This window comes from Pyricularia grisea, chromosome I (assembly GCF_004355905.1).
Source record: "Pyricularia grisea strain NI907 chromosome I, whole genome shotgun sequence".
NCBI classification, from domain to species: domain Eukaryota; kingdom Fungi; phylum Ascomycota; class Sordariomycetes; order Magnaporthales; family Pyriculariaceae; genus Pyricularia; species Pyricularia grisea.
The window spans coordinates 2,914,618-2,938,539 of NC_044973.1; the positions used below are offsets into that span (position 1 = coordinate 2,914,618).

A 23,922-nucleotide genomic window follows, 5' to 3' on the forward strand; every position below is an offset into this window, starting at 1 on the left:
TTTTTTTTCGGACTTTGCACTTTGAGTCTCACGTCATGACTTTAGTTCGGACGATGGCCAACCCCTTTAACCCCGATCAGATCACACAATTTACCAAATATCGAGTCAGATGCTGATACCGAAAAGTTTGATATTCATGACTATGCATCGTTGTCCAGCTCCGAATACCAAGAGCCTGCAGAAGGTAGACAGACTAGTCTAGTGCAAGGCGCAAGTTTTCTAGTTCGAAACAAATTCCCGTAGGTTCATTCTTCGCCGCTCAAAAAAATAAAAAAAATAATAACCCTATTATATATGCCTTGATGCTGAGTTCAGGTCGCCGAACCATCCTCCCAAATGCTGCAACTTAGGACCAAAGAACACCAAACTCCCCTTTCCGTGCGCCGTGCCAAGATCAAATTCCCTGTCATCATCAAACTTCAGATGTATTTGGAATATGGGTCAACAGTCCAGTGGTTTGCTGCTTCGCACCGTGACGCATGTAGCCCTAGTAAGCTAGTCAGGCCTGCGCCTGCGCTGCAGCTAACCTTCTTGCGGCTCCAACAAACAATTCACAGCTCCTACATCGGACGTGCAGCAACTAAACGTGTCAAATTTTCGCGTCCATCGATCGCATCCTCGACTGACTGGGAGAGTTATCGAAATTCCATGGCGCTGAAACAACCCTTATCCTCCACATGCTTGAGTTCTAGCTGTTGAAACCTGCCACTCGAGGTAAATATGTTTGTTAGTAAAGGTAAATCTCAAGAGACTGTATACGACGGAATAGCATACCTTTCACTCTTGCTGTGAAAATAAATGCCAGTAATGTCACCTCTGATCTGGTTGAAGCAAATGTAGTAAAAACCCTCGAAACTGGCACCATTGATAGTTAGTACCCGGTGGTCGGGCACTAGGAAAATTTCCTTCCAGCGCATGAATATGTGCTCGCGCTGCGCAACGTCGCGGATGACTGCTCCCCCTTTGCGTGCCGCCTTAGCAAACGGTCGGAAGGCCGCGAACTTTGACCAGTGTGTCAAATCTGTCTTTTCATTGGCTCCCCAGGACGGATGCTTTGTTGTAAATGAGTACTTGGGGCCAATTATTTCGCCCTCAAAGTACGTTGTCAAAGTCGGGTGGTCCTCTGTTAGGCCTGAAGTTCCCATTTTGGACGAAATCAGTAGCTATCCTTCCTTCTGTGAGGTACGGTAAACGCTTTTCCGACTGAAAAGTCCAAGCAGCCGGCTAGCTGAGGAATTCAACTGCCAGGCAACGGCAGGACCCGACAATCCCTTGCCGGCCCTCGGGGTCTGTCTCACCTTGTATGCGCAGATATCCGCATAGGAAAGATTCCGCCAAGTCGACATGTTTAATTTCGACCTGCACGTCATAAATCTGCCTTTCTGAGTGTTGTGTCCCATAAAATTTGCTCCCTGGCCGTAGGTAAGAGGAAGGCGATGTTGGAATAACCTGAAAATCAGAACACCAAGTCAGCACGCTGAGACTCAATATTGATTGAGCGCTGGATTGGATTGGAAGTCAAAAAGGAAAGGATCGTGGCGCACTCTTAATTGAGAGAAGTAACTGTCTGGCATCGATGACCCGTCGGCCCAGTTATGCTGCATATCCACATCTTCGTCGGCGTTCCGGGATGGTGATGTGTGCGAGATCCTAGGTGCAGAGCTTGTGGGCACTGACGAGCCACCTTGGACTGTTGCTGCGCCTGATTGCTCTGCAGATAACTCGTCGTCCGTATCTAACCTCGTGGACTCGTAGTCCACATGTCCCATTCCATTTTGTACTTCATCGTCATTGTCGTGGGCATCATCCCCGGTATCCGTATTGGGACTTGCTCTGTCGTCATCACTTCGTGAGGCAGGCCGCGACGTGATTGGGCCATCGGAATCGCTCGCAGAGACAGTAACGACGACATGTTCGGCATACGAAGAGGGGAGCGGCGGGTTCCAGCTAGATGGCGAGGGTGGTTGCGCTGGAACTGCTGTTTGGTCGTCGGGGCAGGTCGAGGAAAATGGGTAGGCACGAGAATCCGTGTTGTGGAGGTTGGATGGAGTAGGCATGTTTGCTGTTTCCAGACGGAGGCCTGCTTGCTTTTTGGTAGGTTGCAAGTAAGCGCGACTTGCGGGCTCCGACAAGCCTTGTACAATGGCTCAGAGAATTGATGGGACGGTGACAAGAGCGGAAGTGCTTCGGAAGAAACAGGGCAAGGGGGTCTGTGATCGACAAGGCCGGGCAGAAGTAACGATTCCAGGAGATCGGGGCGGGAACGGGCGTTAGAGTTGAGGCGGGCGTGGCGTCGCCTAGCTTCTTTATCAAACTTGATTTAGAAAAGGCCAAAGAAAGACTCTGGAAATAAGAACAAGCCTAAGGAGGGACTCTGGAACCGGGGTTTGTCGTATATTGGCTGGCATGTGTTGCTTGTGCCTTTGGGTCGGTTCGGTCGCTAATAACGGTCGCGCAAGCAATCAACGGGAAGATATATTAATAGGCAGAGGCTGAAGGGAATTAATTGATCGTGGTTGCGTGGGTTGCAGGCCTGGATGAAGATGAAGATCACGCTCAGGTATGTACCTATGTCATCAACCTAGATGCAACAATTTGGACTTGACAAGACGACGGATGGATTTCCTTGAAGTCGCTAGGAAGGAGTACCTCGCAACGCTGTGAGAAGCCGGGAATTCTTCGCGGCGGCTCCCGACAGAAGACTGGGGGTTATGGTGGAGAGTCAGTCCTGGGTTGGCAATCATGGGGGCTTGACGACTTGCGACTCTACCCCGACCTTGGACGTTGGGGGCGGCCATCAGGTATAGTGCGCAAGGTACTCGTAGCACTGTACACATTGGATGGCACTCCATGCTCGCCGTTGGGCAGCGCCACAAGGCAACGGGCGGGCCACGTGCTGCCACGTCGCTGTCGCAGGCCGCATTCAGGAAGGCTAGTTCCCTACAATATACATACTGTATGAGGTACGTACCCGCCGATGGATGTTTCGTTCAAGGCGTTGTTGGTTGGACAAAACTTCCGAGACACGGCCAAGAAGTCAAGGACTTGTCTGAATTCGGTCGATTTACGAGTTTGATTAACATACTCCGTATATACATACGTAAACGAGCAGAAGAAAAAGAAGAAAACTACTGAACAAGCCTTGAGGCTGGTTCGCAAGCTCAGCCACAGGGACCCAAGCAGGGAGCCGAATCGACTGTACTATGAGTAAGTACCTAGGTAGATTCTCTGATGTAATGCCGTTGAAAATCAGAATTGCAAAACACGTAATAAGACCAGCACCAAGAAAAGTAGCGTTTGAGATCTAGAATATGTATTGTTTTCCCATTACTTACTTGCGTTTTTCTTCACATTGTTCAAACTTATCATTTTATCATCCCACTACCAAAGACCATACAAAGTTTTATTCCGCTGTATTGGACGAGTTCAGTCGTCTGCAAAACACAGACCTTGAGGCACTGACTTCAAATGACAGCTGGCTGATGCATCGTTTGAATGGCAGCAGTAATCACGTTAATCAAGTGCCGCTTGACGAGTCCAGTCTGTGTGCACGTATGCCCAGTGCACTCTTAAGAGGATTAGTGTTTATGACAGCCTTATCGTCTAAAAAAAAAAAAAAAAAAAAAAAAAAAAAACAATAATAGCCGACGAGTATTTCGCGAACAAGGGAAAGTCGTCTACCCATCGGCTTAGGGTTTCTAAAATATTGCATGGTGCATGGTGCAACGAAAGGGACGATGGCAGCCGCTGTGTTGCCAACTGGTTGGCGTTGCTAAATTCTTCTGCTCCGAGACACTTCCTACCTACCTAGGCCGTCATCTTGCCTAGGTACCCAGCAGGTTCCAGCCAACCTTATCTTACTTGCCATTCATTAATCGGTTAATCATTAATCATTAATCAAACTGCATGTCGACGTCAGTTGGTCGCGTCGCAACACAATCCAACAGGCGCTCGCACTAAACTCGGCCACGTACGGGCCCACCTAAATGTGTCGTGCTAGCCAGGTAGCAAAGAGGTAGGCTTGCGATGCTAAGAAGCTAGCTAGACTAGTTCCGATTGAAATGCTATTTATTATTCTAAGCGCCAGGGTTGAATCCTCTTCAGTAAACCCCGTAAGGTTCTCAAGTAGTGCCGTTCGGCTAGCGCCGAGCTCGGGTCTCAACCGGTGTTGATATCCGCTCTTTCGTCCGGTAGCTTCTCCTACATGCAGGAAAGGCTCGTGTTTCTTGAATCTTTCCTTTAAGAAACCGATTGTCCATTCAGACATGAGTCGGGCCTTCTGGTCCCCATTGCTACCCGAAACCACATGGATCGCCTCATGTAACCTGCTTTGCTTATTCCTGGCTGACTGGCTGATATAGCATAATCCAACGCAGATCAACCGACGGAATGCGTAACTTCCAACCACAAATCGTACTGCAGAAGTATTTTCGGTTCAATAATGGGTATATTGGTAAATTTAGTTGATGGGCTTGATCTTGAAATGCAGAGCAATCAAGCTGAACACAAGTGCTTTGAGGTCTTGGACGAGGTAGTAAAACACTCTCAACCCCTCTGGATCAGCCGACTCGTTGACGTCGACGAGAGATCCAATTTTCGCGGTCTAGTGCTACGGTCAGCCGCCGGGCGAACATATCACGGTCACTCTGGAAAACAAGTAGGGGTACCACGGAGTGGGTGTGCGACAGGCATACCTCGAACGAAATGTGATCGTTACCAATCTTGATCTCGAGCTCTTGCTTTCCATCCTTGTTCTTCGGTGGCCATTTGACATCATCTTCCCTACATTCCATCGCGTCAGCCTCTATTGCCGTAAGGTGTTTCGTTGCAACCATCGCATTATGCAGCCGATCGGAGAGCCTCGAGAGGATGCGCCATACTTAAGGATTTCACTGGACTTTATGATGCGCTTGATCTCGTCCACAACCAAGGAGCTGATGCTCACTGTAAATGGCGCGTCGTCAGCAGTTTTTCTCCAAAGTAAACGCATCCGCGAGCATAGTAGGAGATCGTACTCTCTTTCCTGATAAGGCTGTCATTTCGGTAGTTTGAATTGTTTGCGTAACGCGCGACTGCGCTTCTTCCGTCGCCGACGACGCGAAAGTCAAACTCTAGGGACCAGTGTCAGAGCATATTTATCCTATGTCTCGATGCGATCAAGGAGGTCGGTTCAGCATTCGTACCTAGGAACTCATGGCCGAAGCGCCCAGAATGACCAGAGCTTTGCGTTTTTGTTAGTTGTATGATCCTGGTATGGTACCAAGGAGACTCGAGAAACGTGCTTACTAGTAGCGCAAGTAAAATTGCTCGCCTGTTGCTGAGGAAGACATTGCGCCCTTTGTTCACCGTGAAAATAAAAGATGGGTCGGGTCACTTTATTAGAACCTCCGACAGCTTGGATTCGAAGGCGGCGACGGGCGACAACCTTCGGTGGTGGGGCACATCGAGCCGGCAGGCACACGCGCGCGCCCGCGTTGTGGGCTGAATTGAACGAGCTCCACCTAATCCCCCAGGTGGGAGCATGGATGGAGGGGTAGGTTGTTAGGCACGGAGCACAGTTCTTCCGTAAGCTTGCAGGGTCCAAGCTCTAGCAAGCCAAAGTACCGTCAGCACCCGAAAGATAAGGAGAGTGACTTACGACACCACGTGATGTTACGTTCCCCCCATAGCTGCCACTTGTCCCACCGCCGAGTCGCAAATAACCCAATAGCGAATGCTGGCCAGATCTCTTTGGGCGTGATATTGATGAGACCCGACCTGTAATCATCGACAGCCACAGCGAAGAACAACAAACGCTGGTTATGCCAGGCGCAACCTCACCAGCGAGCCTGAGCAGGAAAACCGAACGAACCATTGAATTGTTGCGCAATTGAAGCGTTCCCCGGCTTCTTGTACTCGACCAAAAGCAAGCTCCGGCCGCATAGAACCGGATCCATCCTCCATCCACCGTATCTTGAACCAACTACATCACCTTTTCAGCAAAGATTTCCAACGCACACACACACACACACACACACACACACATAAGCCACCGAGCACACATAGGATTGGCTCTCAGACTCGTTGCCCAACATGTCGGGCTTTCTTGAAACTGCGTACAGCTTGGTGCACCAAGACAATGCCGCCGATGTTCCATCCCTGAACGACCTGCGGACCCAGCTTGAGAAGGGCACAGATGAGACCAAGGTCGACACCATGAAGCGTATTCTGACTATCATGCTCAATGGGGACCCTATGCCGTCACTTCTCATGCACATTATTCGTTTTGTCATGCCTTCCAAGTCAAAGCATTTGAAAAAGCTGTTGTACTTTTACTATGAGATATGCCCCAAGCTCGATGCGCAAGGGAAGCTGAAGCAGGAGATGATCTTGGTTTGGTAAGCTCCAGATTGGGCGCACCTCAGCAGCACTTACTCTACAGTTCCTAGGCTGGTCTAACCATACTGTTATAGCAACGGCATCCGGAACGACCTTCAACATCCGAACGAGTACATCCGCGGCAATACCCTTCGATTCCTGTGCAAGCTGCGTGAGGCTGAGCTTATAGAGCCCCTCCTGTCCTCTGCAAGGTCATGTTTGGAGCACAGGCATGCCTACGTGCGGAAGAACGCTGTTTTCGCTGTCTCTTCCATCTTCCAACACTCGCCATCTCTTATCCCTGACGCCGCCGACCTCATCGCCACATTTTTGGAAAGCGAGAGCGACCCAACATGCAAGCGCAATGCTTTTGCCGCGCTTGCATCTATCAGCCACGATCATGCTCTGATCTACTTGAGCTCCGTCTTTGACGGCATTCCAAACGCAGAAGAGCTTTTGCAGTTGGTAGAGCTTGAGTTCATCAGGAAGGATGCTGTGCAGAACTCTCAGAATAAGGTATGGTGGCGGCAGTCTTGCTCTGACGATTGCTGCAATCGGAATTTTGATCTGTATGCTAACCTGGCATAGGCACGTTACCTGCGTTTGATCTTTGACTTGTTGGAGGCAGGTGCTTCCACTGTAGTCTACGAAGCCGCCTCATCCCTCACCGCACTCACCAGCAACCCGGTGGCCGTCAAGGCAGCCGCAGCCAAGTTCATTGAGCTTAGCATTAAGGAGGCCGACAATAATGTGAAGCTTATCGTCTTGGACCGCGTCGACCAGCTGAGGAAGAAAAACGAAGGTGTTCTGGATGACCTTGTTATGGAAATCCTCCGTGTTCTATCCAGCCCCGACATCGACGTGCGTAGGAAGGCTCTGGGCATTGCGCTTGACATGGTCTCAAGCAAGAATGTGGAAGAGGTCGTCCTTCTCTTGAAGAAAGAATTGTCCAAGACTGTCGATCAGGAATACGAGAAGAACAGTGAATACCGCCAACTATTGATTCACTCGATACACCAATGCGCCATTAAGTTCTCTGAAGTTGCTGCCAGTGTCGTTGACCTGTTGATGGACTTCATCGCCGACTTTAACAACACGTCGTCAGTTGATGTCATCAACTTTGTCAAGGAGGTGGTTGAGAAATTCCCCGCCCTGCGGCCATCCATTGTCACAAGGCTGGTGGAGACCCTCGCCGAGGTGCGCGCCGGCAAGGTTTACCGGGGTATTCTGTGGATTATTGGAGAGTACTCGCTCGAGGAGAAGGACATTAGGGATGCCTGGAGAAGAATCCGCGCAAGCTTGGGAGAGATCCCTATTCTGGCATCAGAGCAGAGGTTATTAGACTCTGCGGACGAAGAAGAAGACAAGGCGGACGACCAAGTCAACGGTGGTTCCAAGGCAGCCCCAACAGGCTCCAGGAAAGTTTTGGCTGACGGCACATATGCCACCGAGACGGCCCTCACTAGTCAGTCATCTAAGGCTGCAAAGCTGGAGGCTGTCAAGGCCGCCCAGAAGCCACCTCTGCGCCAGCTTATCCTTGACGGCGACTACTACCTGGCTACTGTTCTCTCTAGCACGCTGACAAAGCTCGTCATGCGTCACTCCGAGATCTCCTCGGACCACGCACGTACGAACGCTCTGCGGGCCGAAGCCATGCTGATCATGATCTCGATCATTCGCGTTGGCCAGTCGCAGTTTGTCAAGGCTCCCATCGACGAGGACTCGATTGACCGGATCATGAGCTGTGTCCGGAGTCTGGCCGAGTTCACCGAGCGCAAGGAGCTTGAGACCGTATACTTGGAGGACACCAAGAAAGCCTTCCGTGCCATGGTTGCGGTAGAGGAGAAGAAGCGCGCTGCCAAGGAGGCCGTGGAGAAGGCAAAGACTGCCGTGCAGGTGGACGACGTTGTGGCTATTCGCCAGCTCAGCAAGAAGAACGCTGGAGATGGTGCGGATATGGTCGAGGTCGACCTGGAGCGTGCTACAGGTGGTGATTCTAGCGCGGCTGAGGATTTGAGCAGCAAGCTCAACCGTGTGGTGCAGCTTACTGGCTTCTCAGATCCCGTATATGCCGAGGCTTACGTCAAGGTGCACCAATTCGACATCATTCTTGACGTCCTTCTGGTCAACCAGACCACAGAGACTCTCCAAAACCTCTCAGTCGAGTTTGCTACCTTGGGCGACCTCAAGGTGGTAGAGAGACCAACAACACAAAACCTGGGCCCACACGATTTCCACAACGTGCAGTGCACGATCAAGGTCTCGTCCACGGACACGGGTGTCATCTTTGGCAATGTAGTATACGACGGTGCTCATAGCACTGACACCCATGTTGTTATCCTCAGCGACGTGCATGTCGACATTATGGACTACATCCAGCCTGCTACCTGCACTGAGACGCAGTTCCGCACCATGTGGACAGAGTTTGAGTGGGAGAACAAGGTCAACATCAACAGCAAGATCAAGACACTACGCGGCTTCTTGGATGAGCTTATGAAGGCCACCAACATGAACTGCCTGACTCCTGAGGCTGGACTCAAGGGTGACTGCCAGTTCCTTAGTGCAAATCTCTACGCGAGGAGTGTATTCGGTAAGTTTTCTCTTGGGTCGTCTGTATTTGGTTTACAAATGCTTTGAGTTATTCTTTTTACTGACTGCGGTTTGTCTCCGAATAATAGGTGAGGATGCATTGGCAAACCTAAGCATCGAAAAGGAGGGTGAAGATGGGCCCATCACCGGTTTCGTCCGCATAAGAAGCAGATCGCAAGGTCTGGCTCTAAGCTTGGGGTCACTGAAGGGGCTCACCAAGATAGGCACCAGCTCATAAATTCAAGGGAGCTTTCGGTATTACATGAGCATTTGGGGATTTCTATTTTTGTGGACTAGAAGCGACAAAGAAAAGATGAGACTTGGGAGTATCGGACTTCTTGCGACTGTCGGTTTTGTCTGGTCATGTTTAGTTTTCGTTTTTGATACTTATTCGGGAGCAGGTAGAAGAGGACATGAAAATATTCACAGCACATGTGTAAGCAGAAAGACGGCTGTGTAGGCATTGTGCGAATCATTATGTCAAGTGTTCTGTCAGGGCCGTTTGTGGGGGGTTGCTGACCACGTCTTATTCGTAGCAGCGCTACTAGGAAACATGGAGAAGAAGAAAAGAAGAATAACTATATGACCTGAAGCGATGGGTATATACAAAAGAAATTCATAAATGGGGCGATTGTCCCAGAGACACCAGTTAGTCGTCACTCGTCACTCGTCGCCAATCTCAAGGATTCGTGGACGTCACATTGCTGGGCATTTGCTCTCCTGAATCCCACTATTAAGGTGAGCGCAGTCGTATTAGTAAAACAAGGTTGTGATCTCTTATTGATTTTCTTCCAGAGCTTGATGTGACAAACTTACGTGCTCGACAATACATCCACCCTCCCACCTGTACCGGTCTACGATGGTGCCAAAGGCGGAGCGGTAGTTGAGCCATCCCTGGGGGTGTCTGTATAACGTGCCGAGTACGGTGATTTGCTGGCTTGCCCAGAAGGGCTTGAGGAGGTCGTAGGCGAACTGGGCGCCATCTTTGGCGGTGGGGTTGTGGTTCTACAGACGAGTTAAGGTTTTGAGTTGGGGTGCTTTTTAAAGAGCGATGTCTCAAACAAGACTAAACGAGTCTTTATACCATCGCCGTCAAGGGGATGGATATGCCTGCCAGGGAGTTGTATCTTTGACCAGCGCTACTAGTCTAGAACTAGACTAGAACGAATACATGACTAGGCACTGTTGAACTTACAATGTACTCGGGCGCAATGTAGCTGAATGCAGCATCGATATCCTTCCTGACGATGAAGGCATCTGCAAACTTGGTGAACCTCATTGCCGTCTCCTCTTCTGACGGAGGCGGGTCCACCTTCTTGCAAAAGGTGGCGCGGGCCGTGAGCATCTTTGGGTTGGTATCAGGGGTGGTGGTAGGCATGGCCCACGTGACGCGGCCCGCGGCGAGAGCAGCAACGACTACTGTGACGAGTTGCATTTTGTGTGAATTCTGGAATGAGAGGTCATTGATTTGTTGGGGTGATTGGAGAGTAATGAGATGAAAAGAAATACAGGAACTCCAAGCCTGGGGGGAGAGATGGTGATGGGGGTTTTGACGAACTGATATCGGAAGTATTTATAGCGGCCCGCAAATTAACCATACTACCTACCGTAAATATATCTACGGCGAAAAGGACCAAGCCGAAGTGGCCGGCCGGCCGGAGCGGGGCAAATTACGGGTGACCAAATCAGGGAAATTGCGATAAAATGAGTATGCTATAGTTCAAGCTAGCATGTTTGGGCCTTTGCTTTCTTGTATAAGTGGTACGGGAACATACTGATTCAGGCTAAGGCCAATGAGCAACTGCCGAGCCCCCTTTTTCTTTTCTTTGGATACTCGGTATTTCAAAACTGCAAGCCCCATAGGGTTGTGGGAGTATGTTTGTTTGCTTATTCCTTTTTGCCCAGCTCTTGGCGGCAATTAATCAATTAATTAATTCTGGGGTGATTCAAGAACGATTTGTCCGCTGAGATGGCGCCGATCTGGTTGTTCTTACTTGAAGAGAATAACCTTCTCAATTCAGTTAGTTCGTCCGGTAACGATGCACTCCCATAACTTTGGCTCTGGATAGGACCCTGGAATTCACTACCAATCACGCTGATCGATTTCTACAATGGGGTTGTCGCCTTCTCTTTCCACTTTGGCATATTTCTTCAGGTAGACATAGAAGGAATGATTCACTTGACCTGATTTTAGGAAAGAGACTTTAAGCCTAACCCAAACAAAGTAAAATACAAAAAAAGAAATTGCTCAGCTCAAGGCTAGAAAACTTTGCTAATCATCAAAAACAAAAAATAAAAATAAAAAAACACAATCAACAATCAACCGAAAACTGTCTTGTCATTTGATTTTTGCCTTCCAAGCCTTTCAAGGCCATTACGAATTACCAACCATCCAAGAAAACCAAAAAAAACTTTGCGACTTCATTTTTGAACCGCTTTAACCAAGGACTCCACCAAGGAGACCACCACCGCCGCCGCCGTTCTTCTTCTTCTGGTTTTGTCCGGTCAAGGAATCGGTCAACGATCCAAGACCGAATCCGGCCAGGATCTTCTTGATACCGAGACCGCCGAGCAAACCGTCGACAAGACCACCCAGGCCAAGACCGCTCAGCAGTTGACCAACAAGTCCCAGGACACCGTTGAGCAACAAGCCGACGGCGGCCAAAATCTGGAAGAGTGGCTCGCTCAAGAGTCCCCAGAGTGGGTTGAGCTCCTTCTTGGCGTGAGGCATGCCCTCGAGCTTCTTCTTGGCATCGTCGATGCACTTGGTGACGGTGCCGGTCAGCTCCTTGAGGTTGTCAGCCAGGTGATACTCCTCAGGAGTGGCCTCACGGCTGGCTGTCTTGTGCTTGGCGTTGGCCTGAATACGTCCATCAGGGTCGAGTCCACGAATGCCGCCGTTGGCCTCGGAAAGGATCTTGCCACCCTCCTCGATCAGAGGCCTGACATCCCTGACAAGAGCTTCCTCGTCAAGCTCATCCTTGGGAGTGCGCTCAGCCTTCTCAATTTTCTGTTGTTGAGCAATTGTTAGCGGCTATCATCCTAATTTCGGACTAACAGTAGGGGAGGAACTTACGCTGCTGATCATGGAGCAGATGGGCTTGACCTTCTCCAAGACGCCCTCAATGAGCATGCTCATCTTCTTAGCGAGCTCCTTGTCCTTCTCGGCCTGCTCCTCCTTGGCCTTGTCCTCAGGGGACTGTTCCTCAACAGGCTCAGGAGGGATGTCCTCGAGCAGAGAAACGTGACCAATTGTAGTGCCCTTGCCGTCGACGACGTCTCCATCGTCATCAATCTCCTTGCCAGAGCAGATGCTGAGGTTACCGCTGGTGAGCTTGCCAACGAGGTTTCCGTCTGCATCGACGACGTTACCTTCCTTGTTGACACGACGGCCAGACAGAGGGTTCTTCTTCTTCTCGACCTCGGGCTCCTCGTAGCGTTCAGCGTGGCCAAGAACGTTTCCGTTCTTGTCGCACACATCACCATCCTCGTCGACGCTGCGACCGGACAGGGTCTTGCCATCACCCTTTGTCAGGCGACCGACAACATCGCCGCCAGGGGTGACGACCATACCATCCTTGCGGACGGTGAGGCCCTGAAGCTCGGCGAAGGGGCCCTCCTTGGAACCCTCACGTTCGCCCTCAGTCACAATCTCGGCGCGGCCGATAATGTCACCGCTCTCGCTGAGGATGTTGCCCTTCTTGTCGCACATGCGACCGATCATGCGCTTGGCATCACCCTCTACGACGCGGCCGAAGATGGTGCCGCTGCTATCGACAACGTTGCCGGCCTTGTTGACACGCTTGCCAGCAAGGATGGAACGGTCAACCTCGGGTTCAGGCTCAGCCTCGGGCTCAGGCTCGGCCTCCCAGCGTTCAGCCTTGCCGACAACGTTTCCGCTGCGGTCAAGGATGTCACCATCGGGGTCAACCTTCATGCCGCGGAGCTTCTTGATGTCGCCCTCGATGACCTTGCCGATCTCCTCTTCGTTGAAGACAACCATACCCTTGGCGTTGACAGTAGCGTCGGGGAAAGCCTCGAACGGGCCCGACTCCTTGGTCATGGTCTCAAGCTCATCCTTGGGGATAGGCTCGGCCCGACCAATTATCTCGCCACTGTCGTTCCAGATGGCACCCTCCTCATCGGTCCTCTTGCCGACGAGATGGGCCATAACGCCCTCCTTGATACGGCCGATGACCTTGCCGTCGCTGTTGACGACATTGCCACCCTTGTTGACCTTGCCGCCCTTGAGGATTGAGAAGTCGACCTTGTCGGCCTCCTCTTCGATCTTTTCGCCGGCCTCGTCGAGCTTCTCCTCACCGGCCTCGGCAGTCTCGCCGAGCTTCTCTTCGCCAGCTTCGGCAGTCTCGTCGAGCTTTTGCTCGCCGTCCTTGGTGGCATCATCAAGCTTGTCCTCAGTGCCCTCCTTTGTTTCTTCGAGCTTCTCACCAGCCTCGTCGAGCTTCTCCTCGCCGGCTTCCGTAGTCTCACCGAGCTTTTGCTCACCGGCTTCAGTAGTCTCGCCGATCTTCTCCTCGCCGGCTTCCGTAGTCTCACCGAGCTTCTCCTCACCGGCTTCAGTGGTCTCGCCGATCTTCTCCTCGCCAGCTTCAGCAGTCTCGCCAAGCTTCTCTTCTCCAGCCTTGGTGGTCTCGCCGAGCGTTTGCTCGCCTTCACCTAGCTTGGAGTCCACTTGGCTAGTGGCCTCACCGGCCTGGCTTCCGACCAGACCTGTGGCCTCACCGACCTTGCTAGCGGCCTCGCCGACTTTGCTTCCGCCCTCCTTGGCAACGTCGCCGACCTTGCTTGTCGCCTCCTGAGCGGTCTCGGTGACCGGCTCAGTGGCATCACCAAGTTGACCGGTGACTTTGCCGAGCGCGCTCTTGTCCTGGTCCAAAGCTGCGAGAGGGTTGTTGCTGCTTCCGTCCTCGGCGGCCTTCTTAATTCTCTCAGTGCTGGTTTCGCTCATGGGCTCGGGCTCAACCTCATCGAGGTCGTGCTTGTCCATGTCGACACCACTGTCACCATCGCCCTCAGGGTCGACCTTGCTTTCGACGTTGCTATCGACTCTGCTACGCGAGTCGACGGCATCCTCGGGCGTCAGCTCCTCGGCGGGTACTTGGTCGTCGTCATCAGTAGGCAGATCCTTCTTGGACTCATCAGCGACCTCTGAGGCGGCGATGTCCTTTTTGCTGCCAATGTCGCTTTGGGCCTGTGACTTGTCGCCGGCCTTGATCTCGCGGAAGTATTCTTCCTGGTCCTTGTTGTTGTTGGCACCGTTGTCCTTGGTTGTCTTCTCCCAAGGAGAGGACGTTGCGGACTGTGCTACTTCAGCCATGTTGGTCTGATGTGGAAATGAAATATATGTAATCCTTATGAAAGTTCAGGGTAGATAGGCCGTGTTGCTCCTATCCAGTTTACTGCAGACTGTTGTACAAAGTGACAGGCTTGATACTGGTACAATGATTAAAGAGACTTAAAATGGGGAGCAACTTTGTATTTGTACAATATGGTGTTGTAATCTGCAATGATGCTTATGAAATGGGGTGTTTTTCACTGGATGATATATTGGTGGTTTGGATGTTGGGTATCTTTTTGTTTGAGATGGGTTCGAAAGTGACTACCATTGACTGTTGTTCACGAGCAAGCTCAGCCACACTTATATTCCCACCATCACGACCAAGGGCTCATAGCAAACAGTTCATGAGGCAAAAGCCAATCCAGGCCCTGCTCAGAGACAGACGACGAGAACGTCATCGTGCAAAGGGAGGGAGGTCCCAGCATACGTCACGTTCAGGGTTATACTCCCGAAGAAGAATTAACAACGACGCAAGCCACGAGGGGGTGGCCGAGAAAAGAAGGCAAAAAGATACAGTACTACTGTTAAAAGAAAGCTGTGTGGGTACAAAGAGGGGGCGCCCCTTTATCCCGAACAAAAGAAAATGATACTGGAGCCTGGCCAGCCTGGCTTTCTTGCTTCCAAACCAAAACTAGGTCACCGGTCACCAACAGCATAGTAAAAAGGGCTCAGCTTCTCTTACATCGGATTACCTACCCCGGACCTATGACTTCATATAGGCGAGTTTTACTGGGCTCTGATAGGACGATGGAGACGCGAGAGCGGGAAGGGGAAAAGGGAAAAGCAAAGCAGAACAAAAAAAAAGGGATCAATCTCATCTGTGCCAGGACGGACGCTCAGGCTTTCCCGAGATGCGATGCTGCTTTTTTCTTCACCAATGATAAACCACTTTTTTTTGCCCGAAAGAAAACGGGACGCCCCTCAGTCGCACCCAAGCTCCAGGGGATATCAACAAAAAAAAGCCACCCCCATTGTTTCCTTGCTTTCTTCTGGGAAAGTGGGCTTTTTGGGATAGGACAGTAAAAAGGGCTGGGAGAGGCCAAGCGGTGGGACAACGGGCACAAGTCGTCAATTCTCAAACTTCCTAAGCATGCACCCCAGAGGAAACTTGCACCATTGAGTATCTTCTCCACTTCGTTAGATGAAGGTTTTGGGGTGAGAGAAGGTAAGGGAGGGGCGTACGGTAGAAGAGACAAGAGATGGTAAAACAGGGCTTGAATAGGGGTGTGGCGCTTCCAAAAAAAAAAAAAAAAAAGGGAGATTTTTGATGTTGTCACCATAAAAATTCCACGACGCCATTCAGAGAAAAGACAGCCACGAAAACAGGTTTTTGGACCACGGATCTGTGGCTTGAGGAAAGACGTTTTGGCCTTGTGGCAAATGGGCCTTGCCAACAACCCATACTTTACAACACACATCCTTTTCCTCAACTTCCCTTGTGAGGAAAGATCATCGCTGGGGGGAATAAAGGATCTGCTTTAGGAGAATTCTTTTTTTTCTTTTTTTAATGATTGTATTTTCTTTTCTTTTTTATTCTTTTCCCCCTCCACTCCTTCCCTGTTGGAGAAGTCCTCCCGGGTCTGGAACGCAACTCGGCCATTTTCGCTTGCTTCCCCGAACCCCACATGAGCGTCATGAACAGTAGAAGTAGGTAACCTTTTTACCCCAGGGATTAAGCAATATAGGTTAGTCTACCACAGCATAACCCTTACTAGACCCTACCAAGACTTACCTACCCGTTTCATACCCTCCCATACATACATCATTATACAGACCCGGCTAGCCCTATCCGCCGCCAGAATAATAAAAAAAAACCTGATTCGGATCTTTCCAAGATGACGCGCCACACTTTGATCGACGGACGCCACTTTCACTTCCAAACGTTCCAATCTGGGCATTCTGATTGTCATGCGGTACAGGATCAAAAGGCTGACTTAACATTTTCAGAGTAGAGAACATCGAGATTTCGGCCTTTTCGACTGCCAATCTTAGGCAAGTGATTCCATCCTGGCGAGATGCCGCTGCTATATTCGTCCTCTATTATAATATAGGATGGCAGAACGTTGAGCAAAAGATATCCAGCTTTACCAGCCAAGCTAAAATGATAAATCAAGTGGCAAGTGAAAGCAGGGTCGCCCTGTGCTCTTCCTCCTCTCTCATCCAATCCACCGTTTTCCAACTGATGATTTGGTTGGCACCCTATCCAAGGATCCCTGGGAATATTTGTCCCGTCGCTATATAACTGGTCGTGGGGAATTTCTTTGTCATACCCAACTCCTCAATTTTTGGCTTATTCCTTGTGTAACTCACACAGCCATCCCATTCCCCCACCACCAACTCCGTAATCCAAACGACAAAAAAGCTGATATCCTGCAGAGATACGACTGAACTACATGTTCTATCTTTTCTAGGAAAAGTTCACCCGCGGGGTTCCACCGTTCGGAAACACAGTTGGGATCCGAATGGTCAACTGGATGCCTTCTGTCGTTGATTTCACGTCCAAAAATATATCAGAGGGACTCTCGTTCTCCTTCCTCCAAGCTGCAGCGTTTGGTGGCCTGTCATCTGCTGGCTTCTCTTTGGTCTTCGAGTTCGACGGACCCGACTGTTCCTGTTCTCTAGAGGATGCCCGCTGCTGCTGTCTTTCCTCTGCTTTGATCTCTGCTTCTGTTTTAGGGTTCCTGAGATTATCTCGGAAGTGCCCGATGATATTACCATACGAGTCGAGAATGTTTCCTCTATGGTCGACCTGTAGACTTGCGCTAGACTTGCCCGTGTACTGGTCTATGCTTTTTGGTGGGGATCGCGGTGCGCCGTCATCCTCCTCATCTGTGTATTTCTCCATATCGTCCCCGTCATCGGCAGCCTCATTTTGCTTGCCCTTGGAAGGGGTGACCTCGGCTACATAGCCCAGCAGCTCCCCATCATCGCCTAATATGTCGCCGCGCTGGTTCAGGACGGTTCGACCAACCATTGATGGTAGATCGCCCGCCACTCGGCCCAGGACCTTGCCGTCATCATCCACAATGTCGCCATATTCATCTATCCTTTTGCCTATGAGCCTCTCGGTGACCCATCGCGGTATTTTTGGCCTGTTTGACGCGGGAACGCCATTTCTGTCTTTGCCGTCGCGGCCTTCTAACGAGCTGGGGCTCGCAACAGGTGGAATCGGTGGGATCTTGGGGATGGGCGCAACGTATGCCGGTTCTTGATTGTAGGCGTCGTGTGCGCTCACGCTCGCGCCCACCTTGGGCGTCTGCTTCTCAAACTCCTTGCGCAAGTCGCGTCCGTGCTGCTTGCTGCTCCTCCTCCCGCCGCTCCTGCTGCCGTCTTCGCCCTGGTGCAGTCGATGGTGCTGTGCATGCCTTTCGTCGTTTTCTTCATCGTCACTCTCAATCTCCTCGACCGGTTTGACGTCACTCAGGTCGTCCGCATCCGCTGGCTGCGGCTCCGCCGTGTCGACGACCGATTCTTTGCTCGTGACCTTGTTTTTGGACCGGTTCTTGAGGCCCCAGCCTCTCTGGCCGTCTGGCTTTGACGAGTCCGACGACATTCTGGGCACCAGCCGGTGCAGCGACCTTTGGAAGTTGGACAGCGCCAGGTTTTCCGAAGATGGGCCTGAGGGCACCGGAGCCTCAGGGTATGAGGGGGGTGAGGTCGCCCACCTTTCTGCGATGGGGGGAAGAAGGTGACGGGGCGAGTGCGTTACGAAACCCTAAAGGGATGGGTAACAAAAGCCACAATGATCGTCTAACGAATAGTTGGATGCCAAAAAGATTGACCAAAAAAAAAGACCAGATGAATGGTGGTGGCTTGTCTAACGCGTGCGACAAATCAGAGATGGATTAAACCCCCAAAGAGCGCGCGCGACGTGTGCGGTGGTGCGCCGACGGGTTTACGTCACTTTCAGCCCGGAAAGCTACAAAGCTGTTCAGACTTGCGAGCTTGCCTAGGTATGGAGCTAGAGCTTGGAGGGGTTAGCCCTGAGGCTAGTCCTACCTAGGTTGCCTGAGCTGTGTGAAGTATACGGAGTGCAGTAGTGGCAGGGGTAATCTTGTTGCCAGTTGCAAAGAAAGTAGCGCAATCTTTTTGGGTGTCATTAGGCTAATGAAGCACAGGCAGCAACTGGCAAAGAGACATGCGGCGGGTAAGCTAGACAAGCCACACACCTGGTAAGGTCAACTAGCACTGAGCTTTAGCGACTTTTCCTCCCTTGGTTGTTAGGCAAGATACGGAGTATTCTGGTGGAGTGTTAGCCTGATTGTAGGTTACAGAACTTGTTAGTATCCAAGTTGCGTATTGAGATTTGTGTCAGAAGTGCCCACCTTGGCGGGAGTCTGCGAGTCGGTATATTTTGCTATGCTGGCACCGCCTGTAAGAAGAAAAAAATATTGCACCTATTCGCGATTTTGCCCGCGGATTGGAGGTAGAATGAAGGAAGTTGGCCTAGGCCCGAAGACTGTATCGGTAGACTAACAGGTAGGTAAATCCGCAGGCATACAGGGTAAGGTACCCATGCTTTCACTTGAGGTGCTATCGGGGTGGGGAACGCGGAACGGGCATCTCCACATCCATCACTACAACGCAAGACGGTACAGGCTGTTGTTGCCTTTACTCACCTAACCTACCTTACGGAAGTGCTGTAATGGTGACATCAGACCTCACTTGTCGACGGACAGGGATGATCCTCAACGGGCACGCCATGTGTTGCATTGAGGAAGTTGCTTCCCGGTCACATTTCAGTCCCCACCCCCGGCACCCCCTGGGATAATTAGACAGGTAGGTATAGTCGCGAAGCGTAAATTAATAAGAACGCAATGTGGTTACGAAGTAGGTGTGCCCGGAACCGTCGGAGCGCGTTGAAACGGAGGCAAGTTCTTTTCGTCTGGTTTTCGAAGGCTTGCGGTATACCCTCCTTTTGGACACGTCGAGTTCGTCATTACCGGACGATATATGAAACGCCCAGCAAGCGGGATACAGATAATCAAAAGGGGGCGTGACCTCCCTTTTGGGAGTAGACAGAAACGCTCCTACGAGGGCCGTCTTGGCCATGTGGAAAGTCTGGTTTGGGCCTCTTGACCTCTTGATAAACAAGGCATTGAATGGCTTGGGTGGTAGTATCGAGATGCATGTCAAGAAAGGCTATAGTGTTAGTTTTCTCCGAATTTACGTACTTTACGGTCGTTACCAAGCTACCTTAAATTTTTAGTTCGTGGTTCTTTGTCATAGTAATGTTCCTAGCGATGTTGCAGCGCCAAGAGCGCGTCGAGACTTTTCATAGACCAGTCCGTACCTTATGATGAACGCTTGTGGTTGTGGTGGAGAAGGATTTCCACCGTTTTTATTTTGTTATTTTTTCCGCGGCTGCTAAGACTTGAACGGCAAAAGCTTGGCGTGAACCAGGAAAGTTCATTTCTCCAGCAAAAAATTGGGTATTTGTACTTTGCAATTAAGTTGGTCAAAGCTTTCTTGGACAATTTATAGCAAACTAAACGGTTAGCGGCGTCATCTTTGTGGCCCGTTCCGCAAGCTTGTGCACCGTTGACTGTCGACCGGAGAGTTGCGGAGGATAAAAGTTGATTTTCCGAGACATTCATTTTTTTTGGTGCCACAAAGCAATCCGCCATCTACACTAACTACTCAGGTACTACGAACAAGAAAAGAGAAAAAAAAAAAAAAAAGGCACGTGTATTGTACAGTGTACCCAACAGAAGTTTATCTCGACTGCATGCACGCAATCGCCATGCGCGCAACAAACAAACAAATGGGGTGATTCCAGAGCCATGGAAAGAGTTGAACTGTAAAATTTTGACGGGGGGGATTGAAAAGACGGGTTCTTTGGTTTGCTTTCGACTGGACAACTCTGCAAATGCAATCCGATTAATTTGCATCCATGGTAAGTGCTTACCCGGGGACAGTTTTATCTGAACATTAACTTTCAAAGAAGTGGAAACGTCTCACCTTATGTAAGGTACATTGGGTATCTACGCAATTATTACAGAATATTTCAAACTCCTGCGCTTCGACTTTTCTTTTTTGGGGAGGACTACGACTCTTAAAAAACTTGGAAAGAAGCGCAGAGCTGATCGACTAGGCGGGCTGTGGAGCCTTTGGGTCAATCACAGGGGCGAGGCTTTTTATATTAATCGGGGGTTAGATTGGGTACGTGCTAAGTTCCGACGATCTCTTTCTCAACTCGGGACTGCATTGATTTGCTGAGATTTCTCCAGCAATCAGCCAGCCTTTTTCGTTACAGAAAGCAGGTTTTTTGTGCATTTTCGCTAGGCGTCTCGACCGGTCCATTTCCCACCATTTTGTGGGGCCAGAGCTGTTGCTAAAGCGTGCAGCTGCAAAGTAATACCGCACGAATGTGTACTGTATATCCCCCTTGAACTATAGTCCCAAAGAAGGTATTTTAAAGACCCTGATACAGTGCGTGCCTTCAAGAAAGGATATCTTGGCTTGTATTCGTGATGTGTCCCGGCCGACGCGTATGCGTCAAGAGTGAAGGATTCGCCGATTGGTCTGGTCTACATTTCATCCACAGGATGCCGCACACAAAAAAAGCCAACTTGGGACTATATGATCTCATCTCTAAGACGAGATTTGAAGTATGATTTCAGCCAAAGTCAAAAGTATCCGAAAAGGTCTATCAAACACATTGTTCGTTCTCTTATAGTACAGCAAATAATGACAGATGACAGGTCAGAGAAAAGAAGGCAAACGAGATGTGACGAACTCCACAAGGCTAATTACCAAAATAAGCCCTCAACATGCGCCTCATAACAAGTCATATTATAGGCAGCCAATCGCTTTCATGAACAGTTCCCAAACCCACCCGGAACAACCGAAGATCTCGATGACATCCGACAACCGAGCTAAACCTTCCCGGGGATTCCTTGTTCAGATCAGTAGTCTTGGGTGGAACCTGGTCCCATTCGTCGAATTATTCAAGAGTGTAAAGGTATCGCGAAACGAGGTAAACAAAAGAAAAAGAAAAAAGGAGGGTCGTTTGAAGAATATGATTTCTCTCAGTTCCTAAATAGTTCGATTAGCCTCCCCTGCCGATTATGTCGAAATGCTGTACAAAAGTAATTCCTGTGATGTGCCCTAGTCGGGAAAAGTTGCTGAAGAGTGCAGGACAAGGGTTTTGGAGGGGAGAAAGAAAAGCTGGAATGCGTAATGCTTTTTCCAAACCATTCGCAGCCCCCTCCTTTCGCCCTGTCCATCTGCAGCCACCCATCCCAAGTACCTCTCTGAGGCTTTGGAGTCGAGGACGAGAAGAGAAAAAAAAAAAAAAAAAGAGACAAGAGAGAACGCCCATGACCCTTCGAAATACAAAAAGCTTCCCCCCTGTAAGTGGCATCTTTTGTCTTTTTGGCTCTCCATGGTATCCATAGAGAAAAAAGCCCGCCCAAGATGCCTGTATCTTTGTGGTTTGTGTTGCCCGATTTCCGTGAAAATATAAACGCCGGTTTGTTGTACTCAAGTTTCACTGCTCGCTTAGGTATAATGACCCGTCATTAACCCGTCCTTTAAGCCTAGCGTGTAAGAAACTCGGCTGTGACGATAGAGATGTATGTGGCTAGAGAGGACGATGGGAGTTCCTTTTTTGGGATGTGAGGGGTGGGGGGTGGGTTGGGTGTAACTTCGCTTAATAGTGCTGCTGCTTGGTGTTGTCTAGTGTTTGTTGTTTGTGTGGTGACGGGAAGTGGGAGCTGGGAAAGGTGGAGTTGAGGAGAGAAGGGGGGCCGGTGGGTATTGCGTGACGGTGTAGTGACGAGAGGTGAAGTAAATACATACACACCATTATACTACATACAGTACAATCTGAGAGTGGGCCAATCTCTCTGTCTCGTAGGGTTTACTTTTTCTCTCTTCTCTTCTTTTCTCTTTCTCTTCTCCTCGTCTCATGGGGGGATGGGTGATGTGATACAATATAGGGAAGAGTATGGGGGAAAACAGGTAGTGTGTAATGGAGGGGGGTGCAAGGGCAAAGGCAAAAAAAGGAAAACATAGGGTAACATACAGTAGCGCCAGCTCCAAGTCACCATGGATCTTGGCCTTGAGTGTGATTTCAACCTCGAGGTTGAGGTCCAGACGCAGGCGGAGCGTGTCGCTCTTGCCGCCGCCCTGGTCCATAGCTTGGCCTGCAATGCCGCCTAGCGCGCCCGTGGCTCCGCCGACGAGGCCGTTGGCTGTTTGTCCGACGCCTCCGAGGCCACCACCGCCCAGGAGGTCACCTCCCAGGCCGCCGCCGCCGCCGCCGCCCTGCTGCTTCTTTTGTCCTCGCCTCTGCATCTGGCGGTTGCGGCGAGGTGGGGGGCTCTCCTCTGCGGACGAAAGCTCTTCGGGCTCAGACTCGTACGTCTTCTGCTGCTGCTTGCGCCTGGGCTTCTTCTCGGCTGAGGAAGACATTTTGTTCTTGTTGTTGTTGTGGGGGGTTATGGGTGGTGTTGGTAAGTGTGAAATGGTGAGAAACTTTGGAAGAGTGCAAGGCCTGCTAGTCTTTGCCTATGCAGAGAACAGCAAGAAGACGCTTTCTTTTAGGGGTATTATAAAATAGGCGGGAAGATGATCTGTGAAGAGGTATGCCGGCAGAACAAAAAGACAGACTAACGAGTCCCGGATCGGACTACGACCCTTATCAACCCTCACGAAAGCTTGACAAAAACCTGATTCGCAATCCTCACACATGCGCCCTTCCGTCCGGAATCAGGGTCCCTGCCACCGATGAAATCATACCTTTCTCGTCATCCCATTCAGAGAAACGATCATCTTCGATGGCCTTGCAAGTTTACAAAGTAGTATCCCGGGCACCTGGGTACATCACATCAGGGGTGGCGGGGAAAAAAAGCAAACAAAAAAAAATGGAGAGTTAAAAGCCTTATGAGCCAAAGGGTGACGTTCCAAGGCTCACCCTCTCCCTTGTCTCTCTTCTTTTCGGAGTTTTACCCATCGTGATTGTGTCATCCCCCGCCTACCCGCTTCCAAGGTATCTGAGGTCTTGGGTTGTTGAATATCGGTGGTTTGATGTCAAACTCGGGCGGTCTAGACCTTGAAGGAGGGAGGGTCTGTGTTTTGGGGTACCTGATGTTCGAGGCTGGTCGGGGGGAGTGTGAATAAGCTCGTATGTGGGTACATTGTACCTCGAAAGTACCAAAACTGATCCAGCCCCCAAATGAAGCAGACGGTAGGTTGACCAAACGGCAGCAGGGATTTGGAGGTTCAATCATGGTGATCGGCGGCCGGGGTAGAGTTTCTAGACCTCCCAAAACAGCCACTCACGGTTTGACGCTTGCTATTGGGGAGAAACCCGCCCCGAACACTTGGCTGTAAATGGAAATAAATCCTATGAGAGCAAGCAAATGACCCCACTTATGCCATGGGTTCTTCTGTCTTGTTGCATCATGGATTTTTTGGATCAGTCTCAACTGTTTGATTCCGTTTTTTTTTTCTTTTTTCTGCTAATGTTTAAATTTTTGGTTTCTTCAAACTTGTGGTGCATTGGCCCTATACCATAGTAGTTTGTCCTTTTTTTTTGGGGGAACGGGCTTTGAGAATGAATGGATGAATCAGGTCCTATTTTCTTATTGGTGTTTATTTGTGTGTTTTCG

The 23,922-nt window shown here is 50.3% G+C and overlaps 10 protein-coding genes across 10 annotated transcripts; 3 read left to right on the plus strand and 7 right to left on the minus strand.

The window, feature by feature from the left end:
• Positions 1–114: 114 nt before the first annotated feature.
• Positions 115–2,847, minus strand: PgNI_05927 (uncharacterized protein). Its single transcript, XM_031125956.1, has 4 exons — positions 1,545–2,847; positions 1,299–1,449; positions 775–1,132; positions 115–702 (listed from the first exon to the last, which is right to left on the minus strand). The coding sequence occupies exons 1-4, from the start codon at positions 2,055–2,057 to the stop codon at positions 636–638; spliced, it is 1,089 nt and encodes a 362-aa protein (XP_030982191.1). The 5' UTR covers positions 2,058–2,847; the 3' UTR covers positions 115–635.
• Positions 2,848–3,495: 648 nt separating this feature from the next.
• On the plus strand, positions 3,496–3,811 carry PgNI_05928 (uncharacterized protein; the record flags this gene model as incomplete). Its single annotated transcript, XM_031125957.1, has 2 exons — positions 3,496–3,544; positions 3,645–3,811. The coding sequence occupies 2 exons, from the start codon at positions 3,496–3,498 to the stop codon at positions 3,809–3,811; spliced, it is 216 nt and encodes a 71-aa protein (XP_030982190.1).
• Positions 3,812–3,850: 39 nt separating this feature from the next.
• On the minus strand, positions 3,851–5,359 carry PgNI_05929 (uncharacterized protein). Its single transcript, XM_031125958.1, has 6 exons — positions 5,287–5,359; positions 5,184–5,221; positions 5,016–5,111; positions 4,881–4,944; positions 4,695–4,782; positions 3,851–4,603 (listed from the first exon to the last, which is right to left on the minus strand). The coding sequence occupies exons 1-6, from the start codon at positions 5,328–5,330 to the stop codon at positions 4,460–4,462; spliced, it is 474 nt and encodes a 157-aa protein (XP_030982189.1). The 5' UTR covers positions 5,331–5,359; the 3' UTR covers positions 3,851–4,459.
• A 394-nt stretch (positions 5,360–5,753) lies between these two features.
• PgNI_05930 (uncharacterized protein) lies at positions 5,754–9,538 on the plus strand. Its single transcript, XM_031125959.1, has 4 exons — positions 5,754–6,377; positions 6,453–6,873; positions 6,946–8,947; positions 9,036–9,538. The coding sequence occupies exons 1-4, from the start codon at positions 6,073–6,075 to the stop codon at positions 9,182–9,184; spliced, it is 2,877 nt and encodes a 958-aa protein (XP_030982999.1). The 5' UTR covers positions 5,754–6,072; the 3' UTR covers positions 9,185–9,538.
• Positions 9,534–10,620, minus strand: PgNI_05931 (uncharacterized protein). Its single transcript, XM_031125960.1, has 4 exons — positions 10,554–10,620; positions 10,142–10,393; positions 9,763–9,951; positions 9,534–9,676 (listed from the first exon to the last, which is right to left on the minus strand). The coding sequence occupies exons 2-4, from the start codon at positions 10,379–10,381 to the stop codon at positions 9,626–9,628; spliced, it is 480 nt and encodes a 159-aa protein (XP_030982173.1). The 5' UTR covers positions 10,382–10,393; positions 10,554–10,620; the 3' UTR covers positions 9,534–9,625.
• Positions 10,621–10,915: 295 nt separating this feature from the next.
• On the plus strand, positions 10,916–14,119 carry PgNI_05932 (uncharacterized protein; the record flags this gene model as incomplete). Its single annotated transcript, XM_031125961.1, has 5 exons — positions 10,916–10,966; positions 11,393–11,958; positions 12,007–13,177; positions 13,256–13,607; positions 13,635–14,119. The coding sequence occupies 5 exons, from the start codon at positions 10,916–10,918 to the stop codon at positions 14,117–14,119; spliced, it is 2,625 nt and encodes an 874-aa protein (XP_030982326.1).
• PgNI_05933 (uncharacterized protein) lies at positions 11,384–14,284 on the minus strand (the record flags this gene model as incomplete). The annotated part of the gene is made up of 2 exons (XM_031125962.1): positions 11,384–11,956; positions 12,023–14,284. 2 exons carry the CDS (start codon positions 14,282–14,284, stop codon positions 11,384–11,386), a joined length of 2,835 nt encoding a protein of 944 aa, XP_030982176.1.
• A 2,428-nt stretch (positions 14,285–16,712) lies between these two features.
• On the minus strand, positions 16,713–17,858 carry PgNI_05934 (uncharacterized protein; the record flags this gene model as incomplete). The annotated part of the gene is made up of 1 exon (XM_031125963.1): positions 16,713–17,858. The coding sequence occupies one exon, from the start codon at positions 17,856–17,858 to the stop codon at positions 16,713–16,715; it is 1,146 nt and encodes a 381-aa protein (XP_030982177.1).
• Positions 17,859–18,266: 408 nt separating this feature from the next.
• PgNI_05935 (uncharacterized protein) lies at positions 18,267–18,500 on the minus strand (the record flags this gene model as incomplete). The annotated part of the gene is made up of 2 exons (XM_031125964.1): positions 18,267–18,390; positions 18,475–18,500. Coding segments are annotated over 2 exons (150 nt in total), but the record flags the coding sequence as incomplete, so codon positions are not given.
• A 2,411-nt stretch (positions 18,501–20,911) lies between these two features.
• On the minus strand, positions 20,912–22,733 carry PgNI_05936 (uncharacterized protein). The gene is made up of 2 exons (XM_031125965.1): positions 22,335–22,733; positions 20,912–21,343 (listed from the first exon to the last, which is right to left on the minus strand). The coding sequence occupies exons 1-2, from the start codon at positions 22,721–22,723 to the stop codon at positions 21,337–21,339; spliced, it is 396 nt and encodes a 131-aa protein (XP_030982327.1). The 5' UTR covers positions 22,724–22,733; the 3' UTR covers positions 20,912–21,336.
• Between the last annotated feature and the right edge of the window lie 1,189 nt (positions 22,734–23,922).

Coding starts and splice junctions, on each gene's coding strand:
- PgNI_05936 (XM_031125965.1), bottom strand. CDS start 22,723: ATGTCTTCCTCAGCCGAGAAGAAGCCCAGGCGCAAGCAGCAGCAGAAG.
- PgNI_05929 (XM_031125958.1), bottom strand. CDS start 5,330: ATGTCTTCCTCAGCAACAGGCGAGCAATTTTACTTGCGCTACTA. Junction 4,783..4,880: donor AAGTCCAGTGAAATCCTTAA/GTATGGCGCATC, acceptor GATGGAATGTAG/GGAAGATGATGTCAAATGGC. Junction 4,604..4,694: donor ACGATCACATTTCGTTCGAG/GTATGCCTGTCG, acceptor CCGTAGCACTAG/ACCGCGAAAATTGGATCTCT.
- PgNI_05927 (XM_031125956.1), bottom strand. CDS start 2,057: ATGCCTACTCCATCCAACCTCCACAACACGGATTCTCGTGCCTACCCA. Junction 1,133..1,298: donor CGGATATCTGCGCATACAAG/GTGAGACAGACC, acceptor TGGGAACTTCAG/GCCTAACAGAGGACCACCCG. Junction 703..774: donor TTTCACAGCAAGAGTGAAAG/GTATGCTATTCC, acceptor CTCGAGTGGCAG/GTTTCAACAGCTAGAACTCA.
- PgNI_05930 (XM_031125959.1), top strand. CDS start 6,073: ATGTCGGGCTTTCTTGAAACTGCGTACAGCTTGGTGCACCAAGACAAT. Junction 6,378..6,452: donor CAGGAGATGATCTTGGTTTG/GTAAGCTCCAGA, acceptor ATACTGTTATAG/CAACGGCATCCGGAACGACC. Junction 8,948..9,035: donor CTACGCGAGGAGTGTATTCG/GTAAGTTTTCTC, acceptor TCCGAATAATAG/GTGAGGATGCATTGGCAAAC.
- PgNI_05931 (XM_031125960.1), bottom strand. CDS start 10,381: ATGCAACTCGTCACAGTAGTCGTTGCTGCTCTCGCCGCGGGCCGCGTC. Junction 9,952..10,141: donor ACATTGCGCCCGAGTACATT/GTAAGTTCAACA, acceptor ACTCGTCTGTAG/AACCACAACCCCACCGCCAA. Junction 9,677..9,762: donor GTGGATGTATTGTCGAGCAC/GTAAGTTTGTCA, acceptor TCACCTTAATAG/TGGGATTCAGGAGAGCAAAT.